This window comes from Orycteropus afer, unplaced genomic scaffold, assembly GCF_000298275.1.
Source record: "Orycteropus afer afer isolate SDZICR_OR568_19922 unplaced genomic scaffold, OryAfe1.0 scaffold00021, whole genome shotgun sequence".
Classification (NCBI taxonomy): domain Eukaryota; kingdom Metazoa; phylum Chordata; class Mammalia; order Tubulidentata; family Orycteropodidae; genus Orycteropus; species Orycteropus afer.
The window spans coordinates 1,818,051-1,828,186 of record NW_006921608.1 but is presented as its reverse complement, the minus strand read 5'-3'; the positions used below and the strand labels follow the sequence as shown (position 1 = coordinate 1,828,186).

The 10,136-nt window shown below is 37.2% G+C and overlaps 1 protein-coding gene across 1 annotated transcript in view; it reads left to right on the top strand.

Annotated features, from left to right (window-relative positions):
- PKHD1L1 (PKHD1 like 1) overlaps window positions 1-10,136 on the top strand; it is a 199,004-nt gene that overhangs the window by 162,028 nt on the left and 26,840 nt on the right. Inside the window, exons 69-71 of the mRNA XM_042783626.1 lie at window positions 2,073-2,208; window positions 6,068-6,412; window positions 8,149-8,162. Of these exons, the coding sequence (XP_042639560.1) occupies window positions 2,073-2,208; window positions 6,068-6,412; window positions 8,149-8,162 (495 nt within the window). The remainder of the gene's footprint in view (window positions 1-2,072; window positions 2,209-6,067; window positions 6,413-8,148; window positions 8,163-10,136) is intronic.

Sequence of the window (10,136 nt, the reverse complement as noted above, 5' to 3'; positions counted from 1 at the left end):
GGTAATGTACCAAACAGTGTTTCTTTGCTATTCATAAGGTTTTCCTGGCCAATTCTTTCTCTTGAGTCCATCTAATCCATCTGCAGATCCCATTGACTCTCCCTTCAATATCTCCAGACTCTGACCATTTCTCACCACCTCTACGGCTACCATCCAGTTTGAGCCGCCATCTCTATTACCAGGATTAAGTTAATTGCCTACCACCTCATCTTCCTGCTTCACCTCTATAGTTGATTTTCACCACAGTAGCCAGAGAGATACTTTCAAAACATAAATTAGGTCAGGTCACTCCCCTGCCCAAACCCTTCAAAAACTTCCTCATTTATCTTTGTACAAGAGCCAAAGTTCTCACAATGGCCTCCAAGGCCCTACAGGAATCTCCCCAACCCCTTACTTGTCTGACTTCCTCTTCTCTTCCTCCAGCCACACTGGTCTCCTTGCCATTCCTCAACACACCGAGCAAGCTGCCACCTTGGGCCTCACTTTTAGCCATTGTGACTGCTTACAATATTCTACCCTCGGTGGCTAATTCAACCGTGTCCTTCAGGTGTTCGCTCAAATCCTATTCACTCAGTAGGCCCACCCTGATGACCTCTCCCAATATGGCTCTCCCAATTACTTTTACTCTGCTCTTTTTTTTTTTTTTCCATAGCATTTATCACTTTCATAGTTTACTTATTACTATTTCTATTATTTATTGTCTCTCTTCTCACTCTCAAATGTAAGCTCAGAGAAGTCACGGATTTTTGCAAAGTCTAAAATAATGCCTAGCTCAAAGTAGCCATTCAAGTTTTAGTTTAAAAAAAAAAAATGAGTGAAAAACAATTTTTAATTTTAAAAATAAAAAAAAGGTAACTGTAAAGTAATAATAACTTATTGTTGTGACTCTCTGAAGAAAATTTCAAAAAAAGATTCCAAAACTCTCTTTGGCTTACTAGACTCCCTGTCTCTGTTTACTAATACCTTCCTGCCTTTACAAAAGCCAATCTCTTTACTTTAGGTTATATCTTATAGTATGGAATGTAGGGAAAGTAAAAATGTAAAATGAAGAAGAGTGAATCAGACAGGATAGTTATTTTGACTTTTATTTTCTAGGCATACACTATCATTTTTCTTTTCCTCAAAGATAAACATTTTTTTCAACATTGATGAAGTACAGGCTGTCCCCAGGTTACAAACGTCTGACCTAACAACCCACAAAAGAGGATTAGACTTGGATTTTCACAGTTTGGTGATTCATCACAGTAACCAGAATGGGAAAAAGTACAGGTCAAAGACTTGGAATAGGAGACTGTTACGAGTAGTGAGCCCTTTCACTGATGAATGAGATTGGATTATTAAAGTCACGTACCTTCAGAGCAACTCAGTAAGCTGCCTTCTTTGAGTGAGGTGCCTCCATCTTTGGGGGCACTGCCATCTTTGAGCTGCCTCAGCAATGACGGAATCAGAACCATCCAATCCCTGCTTTGAAACAAAAGAACCAACCCCTACTTGCTACAAATTCTTCTTCACAATCACCTTCACTTGATGCATGTGAAACTTTTAAATCACTGAAAACCTGTTGAGCCTTTTCTTGCACTAAAGTGGGACTAAATAAGAACCATATGCACCTGTTCAGACTGCTCTACAAACTCTTAAAGGCAGAATTAAGAACTATCTCATTCATACCCTAGGGACTGCCTGGATCTAATTTTGTGTGGTATGCATTATATAGAGCTCTAGTAAGGTCCCCTTCCCCCTCCAGCTTTGAAAGTCTATATTGTACTTTATTATCTTTTAAAGCAACACTTTCTTTAATTTAGAGACACAGCTTTAATCATTTCTATCTTAAATTACATTTTTCTACTGAGCATCATCAATGAAAGGTTAACTTGTAATGTCTATATGAAACATTGACTATAAGTTGACTGCAAACTTTAATATTTTAGTTCAATATTTATCCTAAATCCATAGAAGTTAGTTTTACTATTTTACAGGTTTATATAGTCAAAGGACATATTTTAAATGCTAAGTGCTAAATATTCTGTTTCATTGTTCTCTTAAGAAACAAAAATGTTGTTTATTTTTAACAGGCTGTTCGAGTAGGAATTTTTTTTTCCACACTTCAGCGTTTGGATGTCTATGTGAATAATTCATTGGTCTGCCCCAAAAATACATTATGGAACCCTCAACAGAATCAGTGTGAATTTAATAGACAACTGTACACAGGTATTTCCCCAGGAAAAATACAGTGCACATGATACCTGTTCTTTGTTACCTATAAAATTCTTTGTAATGTTTTATTACTGAAATTCTAGTTCCTTAGCATATAGTGACACTATGAATCAGAATCAACTCAATGGCACTCAACAACAACAGATCATTGAAGAATGTAGGAGAAAGTGAGTTTTATAGCCACAGTCTACCAGATACAAAGATGTGCTCATTTATAACATGTGGCTCCTAAAAGATCATTCTGGATGGAATTTTATCTATCTGCACACATGCAGATGTATGATTCTGGGTACGATGGACATTCCTTTGTCCTCTGGGAACTTTTTCAGTCTATATAATATGGACCCAGTTATTCCTATGTACACAAAAGATTTTGCTTAGAATTTCTACCCTATTTCAGCTTTATTTTTATTTCATAGAAATCAGAGCCTAAATAAATTAGAAGTCACCAGATGTGTTGCCAGGAAGGCTAGTCTATTACATCAACTGAACACCATGAAGCTGATAGGATAAAGTTAATTTTTAATTTAAATGAAATATTTAAAAGAACTTAAACTTGCCTATTTGCTAGAATTTGTAAATCCAGGGTTTAGCTCTGCCCATTTAAGTCATTTTGTTAAACTGACTAGGGTTATACATGCCATTCACACATGTTTTATTTATTATAATTTGTATATGTGCCCTATAATCTTGGCTAAATATTTCATAAATGTGTGCTATAGATCATAATATAAACTGGACATGTGAGCATAAGTAAGTAACACATATACTTCACTAGTTTTGGGAACAAGCCCTCTTTCTACTGATAATATGAACAGATAATGTTTCCAGAGACATTACTATATATGCCAGGCATTATTCTGAGAGCTTTACATACAATAACTCATTATATTCTAATAACAGATGAGGTAGACACAGGTGAGTAAACTAAGGTGAAGGTGAAGTTATCTATTGAGGTCACAAATCTGGTCAGGACAGAACAAGAGAGTCTATCAAAGAACCCAAGTTTTCAGCTAGTATGCTAGATTGCCTCCTTGTAAGCTAAGAAAGAGGTCAGTACTGTGACTTCTTAAATACAAATGATTGTACATATTTACAGCTTAATTTTTCAAAATCTTTAATATTTTTTAATACAACACTTTAGATACCAAGTACTACACAATTCTAAGGAAATTAGAAACTATTTCAACAGGCAGAATTTAATATAGAGAATTGATTACACAGAAGCTGAAGGGCAAGAAAAGCAAAAAAGGGATAATGCAATAAAACAAAGACAATAACTAAAGAAAGATGCTACCCTAGAAGATGGACATATATATACCCATTATACACACACACACACAGATATATATATATATATACACACACACACACACATATATATATATATATATATATAAACTCATTGCCGTCGAGTTGACTCGACTCATAGCAACCCCTCCTTGGGTGTTCGAGGTGTATCACTACGGAAGTAGATTGCCCAATCTTCCTTCCAAGGAGTGGCTGGTGGGTTTGAACCTCCACCCTTCTGGTTAGCAGTCAAGTGCCTTAGGCACTACACCAATAGAGCTCCATATATATATGTATGTGTATATATATGTATGCATATATATATTATGTATTATATATGTGTGTGTGTGTGTGTGTGTGTATACTTATTCAAGTTCAAGCCTATGTTTTGTTATGTGTAAAACTAGAAATGTTGATCTTTTGACTTCTTAAGTGGAAATTTAAAAATTGGGAAATTTTAAAATTTAAGAAACGTTCTTTACCCTAAGAGTGATTAAGAATTTGGGATTTGGAATCAGACAAATTTAGCTTCAAACCCCAACCCCTTTACCTCATAAACTATATGATCTTCAACAACTTGGTAATTGACTAAACCTCAGTTTTCTCATCATTATAATGGAAATAATAATTTACTTATTGTGTCCTGCACACTACCTGGACCACCGTGATGCAAAATAAATAGTGGTAGATGAACTTATTTTAGTAGCAATGACACTAATAGTACATTTTTTTTTTTTTTTGCTTTATTTATAAGTATCTTGCCTTCTGTGGATCTGCAGCAAATATTTAATCCTGGGCAGACATCTTTGGCCCCCATTGCCATTAATATTAGCTTATTCTTCAATGCTACAGCAGCTTAAATAAAATAATAAATAACGGGGATATTGGTTACAAATTTTCAAATGTTATGTTTTTAATTTCAGTTTTTCAGTTCCTTCTAAGTTTCCCCAACACTGTATATATGTATGTGTATATGTATATATATATATGTATTGCTGCTCTCTTGTAGATCTTTTTTGTTGTTATTATTGTTGTTTATGGAAATAGCAAGTCTTTTTATGAACTGTTGCATTGCCACTTCGGATGTAAACTAATATTTAAATGTTTTTTGAGTTATCTAAAATGTTTTATTATCATCTATGTCTCTGCTCCTTCCATTACATGAAAAAATTACTCAAGATAAATGAGTTTGCACAGTAGTGTAGGAGCAGCTTGAACTTATAAAAGCACATTCATTAGATTCACAAAATGTTTAAGCCAAATTGAATCTAGAATTTATACTTGTTGTTGTTGTTGTTATGTGCTGTTGAGTCAGACCTGACTCATAGCGACCCCTCTTTGGATTTCCCGAGGCAGTATCCCTAAGGAAGTAAATTGACCCATCTTCCTTCCGAGGAGTGGCTGGTGGGTTTGAACCACCAGCCTTCTGATTAGCAGTCAAGTGCTTTAGGAATAGGCTACATGTCATAATAATCAGTCTATTGTATTTGTTAGGAACACTCTCTTGTTTCTAAAATTTCTATTTCTTTTTCTTAGTAAGCCTCGTTATGAAATGTGGTAAGACCCTTCATGCCTGTAATACCACTCTTAAACAATAAAACCTTTGGGCATAGTATGTGTTAGTGAATTTATTACAACCATTTAGGCATTGTTGATACATAAAATCATATATATATATATGTGTGTGTGTGTGTGTGTGTATACACAATAATTTCAATAATTATATATATAATAATGTATATATATACACAATTAATTCAATAATACTTTCAATCTCTTGTCCAAAAGTCAGTTCCCTATTTGTTTTACATCAACCAAAGATTTTTCAGGCTTAAATGTATTAAATGTAAATATTTTCCTTAATGTAATTTTTTTATTACTATTTTATTCTTGATAAAAGTAGAAAACAGTGAATTATTGATGTTCTTTCAAGAGTTGCTATGTAGTACTGCATAAACTAGATGACTGTTGTTGTTGTTGTTGTTATGTGCCGTCGAGTCAAACCCGACTCATAGCGACCCCTCCTTGGGTTTCCGAGGCAGTATCACTATGGAAGTAGGATTGCCCAACCTTCCTTCCGAGGAGTGGCTGGTGGGTTTGAACCGCCAGCCGTCTGGTTAGCAGGCAAGTGTCTTAGCCATGACTACTGTGGTTAAATTCGTATTTTTTAGTTACCAAATACCTTGGTTCAAAGCTTTGAAATTTTCAGTGTGTAAATGGTCATTACTAGTACGTTATAGACTGAGTTTGTTATTAGATTTAACTTCCTCATTTACACCATGTCTATGCTAATGTTTTTTTTAAATAAATTTGATGTATAATGATCATTAATAGCACTATATAAAGGATGACTTTAATTTTGCATATCAGTTTTATAAATGCTTTTCTTTTTCATCTGCATCTGTTCTTATGAAATAAATAATGCAGTCTAAAGAACTGATAATGTTGAATTGTTTCAGAATTTTCTAAATTAAAAAATGTTAAACACTGCATGCTAATTGTGATAAACAGTATAACTGTGTTTAATGTTTAACTATGCTGTTTTGGCCTTTTTCCTGTGTAGAGCAATTCCTTCCTGCCCTGAATTCCACTGTCCTTGGTGAAAACTACTTTGATAGGACCTACCAGATGCTTTACCTTTTGGTTAGAGGAACAATACCTGTCGAAGTCCACACCATTGCAGTCATATTTATTTCTTTCCAATTACCTGCTGTAACAGAAGATGACTTTTACAGTTCCCATAATCTGGTTAGAAATCTCGCCTTGTTCCTAAAGATACCACATGAGAAAATCCGCGTCAGCAATGTACTACGAGGGAAAAGTCTGCGGAGAAAGAGGTCCATGGGACTCACAATTGAATTAGAAATCGGAGATCCTCCCACTCAGTTCACAAGCAATGACCCTGCAGGTAAGTGTAGTAGAGGTCTGGATAGAGGAATGTCATTACCAAATCCACCCCCATAAATAACCTTATCAGCATCTAGTGAGCCAGGCCGCAGGAAATCCGACTCTCCCACCCCCACCTCCTGAGCCCTGCAAGGGCTCACAAAACTTTTTCCTTCTCTACTGCTGTAATCTCAAACTATTTCAGACTTGTAAAGGAATTCCAGCCTCTGTTTATTATTGTAGCAGTTAATAAATTTCACAAAAAGAATTGGACTTTACATAGAAGATCCAGGAAGCACTACCTAAAGAAGTGCTCTTATAGCATTGAGATCCTTCGATGAAGTGAGGAGAAGTAGAGGGAAAGAGTGTTTCAGGTGGAGGAAATGGTTAGTAAGAGTTTAGTGTGTTTCAAGAACTAAAGAAAGGGGTCTGATGATCTGGAGTGGTTAGGGCCGGGAAGGGCAAGCTGCTAGGGAGGGGCTGACAGGTCGGCAGGTGCTGGATCCTAGAGGAACACTGTAAGCAAAGAGAACTGTTGATTCTTTCCTAAGGGTAGGCTGTTGGAGATTCTGAGCAGTGGAGTGACGGGTTAGATAGCAAAGTCAGGAGAGCAGATATGAAGAACATGTTCTTTATTTCTTACAACTAAGGGAGGTTGGGCAATCTACTTCCATAGTGATACTGCCTCAGAAACCTAAGGAGGGGTCACTATGAGTCAGGTCTGACTCAACAGCGGTGAGTTTGGTTTATTTTTTGGTTTTCCTGACCTCAGGCCCACGCGTCCTCCTGTTGTCTTCAGGCCTTTACTACGTGGCGGGTGCTCTGCTCTGCTTTGCATGAGCACTTTTTAAGGTACAACTAAATGTTCCTGACCTTCTAGCTGGCAATAGCATCCCTGACTACTAACTCCCAACCATGCCATTATCTCCAGTGGTCAAGATTCCCACACTTACTCTCACCTAGGCATACCTCTCTCCAAGAAAATTAGATCGCTAGAGGGTCATCACTCATGTTCTCAGGAGGTTTGCTTCTGAAAGTGTTAACTCTGCACACCCCACTTTCCTATTCTGGAATTCTATCAGTCAGGTAGGTAGAAGGTTCTTCCCTTGAAGAGGTAAGCCTGCAGAAAGACTTGCATGAGTAAAGAAGGTATGGATCAGTTTTTTTGGTTGTTGTTGTTCAAGGAACTGGAAATATAGGCTTGTTCTGCACCAGATCCCCCATGATGTTCTCTGCCCAGTTGTATAGTTCATTTTCCTTCATCAGTCCTGTATTTCCTTGTACTTACAGGATCATAGCTTTGGACTCAACATAACACCTCCTGTTTATTTAGTCTAGGAAGTTGTAATGGGTTCACAGTGCACACTCAGATTGCTCACTGACTCCTAGACATCCCTGGCAAGCCCTTAAACGTTGTTGTTGTTATGTGCCGTCGAGTCAGCCCCGACTCATAGCGACCCCTCCTTGGGTTTCCGAGGCAGTATCACTGCAGTAGTAGATTGCCCAACCTTCCTTCCGAGGAGTGGCTGGTGGGTTTGAACCATCAGCCTTCTGGTTAGCAGTCAAGTGCCTTAGGCACTATGCTACCAGAGCTCCCGCCCTTAAACATAGCAGGTTCAAAACAGCCACTTAGATGTAAAAACAAAAAAAAAAAAACCAAAAAAAAAAACCTGTGGTTTATTTCCTGTATCTAATCTAAATTTCCTCACATTCAACCTCTCCCACACTTAACTTTTTAAAGCAGTTTTGATTTGTTAGTCATAGTTATCCAGGTGGGTATAAGACAGGAACAGGGCACAGGGAGAGGCTAATGACATATTTCTCAAATACAGACTGGGATAGGGTTTTCAGGCTCAACAAAAGCCCTAACCTGGTATTTGGACAATATTATGGCAGCATTATTGGGAAGTGGCCAGAAAGATGTGCGTGTAGTGGTACTACTGGCTCCCCGCAGCCTTCACATAGTGCCAGGTCATCCAGAAGTTCCAGGATCTCTTGAAAGGGGTCACAGGTGCTGAGGAGACCTCTGTACAGGCAGAGTCCTCAAGGTCAGGAATCAGGGACCTTCAAGTTAAGGACTTTGGTTTCTAGGTAGCAGTCAGTAGAAATGGTTGCCATCCCATATCAATTGGAGAAAGAAACTGTTTACAGAAAGACCAGATCAGACCTGCCACACTACCAAAAACCAATGAGAACAAAGTAGTAGTATATGTGCATCAAGCACCTTTGACCTGAGTCAGCCAAGAGAGACTTTTTAAACCAGGGACTGAAATTCCCCAGGACTGTGGTTTCAAAGTGTCATGTGACACCCACTGCCGAAAGATACCACCTCCTTCTTCCTGGACAGACTAAGCTTCACAGCTTAGTCTTATTAGAAGAAATTCAATGATCTGAGTCCTTAATGCATGATTCTTGACATATAAGGAGCAAGATGCCTAAGAATGAAGGATTAGCAAGGCCTACCATACGGCAAAATGTTATTCTGGTTATACTTATTTTTTAAAAATCACTCTGAAATCAGTGTATGAAATGGAATGGAAGGGGAAAAGAATGGATATAAAATAACCAGTTTAGACACTGGTTTAATAACCCTAGTGATGATGGCATTGACTATGGTTATGTCAGGGGATCAGAGAGATTTAGAAATTGGTAACTAATTAGATATGATCTAAGCAGAGGTAAAGTATAAGACAGGATCAAGGAAAAGTATCAGTCTTCTGGAAAAGGAATATGGCAAATGAAAGTGTTAATTCATAACTAAGGAGCACTATGGGGACAACAGATTTAAGAGGAAGGTCCCGGACCTAACAAACTAGAAAAAGAGAAGAACAGAAACTATATACAGCTTTAGGACTAACCTTGAAAACTGTCAAATGTCCAGAGCAAGTAACAGTTGTTAGTAATTTAACAGCAACCTTGATGTTGTTAGGTGTCATGGAGTCAGTTCTCACTCATGGTGACCCTGTGTACAACAGAGGGTCACCCTGTCTGGTCCTGCATCATCCTCACAATTGTTGTTATTTTGGGCCATTGATGCACCCACTGTGTCAACCCATCTCATTGAGGGTTTTTCTCTTTCTCACTGACCCTGTACTTCACTAAGCATCATGTCCTGGTCCAGGGACTGGTGTCTCCTGATAACATGTCCAAAGTACATGAGACAAAGTCTCACCATCCTTGATTCTTCTGGCTGTACTTCTTTCAAGACAGATTTGTTCATTCTTCTGGCAATGCATGGTGTATTTAATATTCTTCACCAACACCATATTTCAAAGGCATCAATTCGTTTTCTGTCTTCCTTATTCATTGTCCAGCTTTTGCATGACGCAATGGAAAATAGCATGGCTTGAGTCAGGTTTACCTTAGTCCTCAAAGTGACATCTTTATCATCTTATTAATATGCATACTGTTAATTTGATGGATACTGATTATTCCACTCCAAAATCAACATTCTTTTAAAAAAAAAATCATATGCAATGATAGACATACATGATAATGTTTCACTTCTAAAGAAACAAAGTATTAAATTCAGACATATATTTTCCCAGTATACCTCCATTTAATTTTCTTGGTTGTTTTTTTTATTTTTAAATTTAATTATAGCTTAAAAATGTATTGTATTGACTTCTTCATTTTCCCAGCCTCATGAATATGACTTTGTCATGTTTAGCTCAAGTACAATTAGAAAACCTTAGAATTCTATGATATGGATGGAGTGGTACAAACAATATAAAGTGAAAAACTTA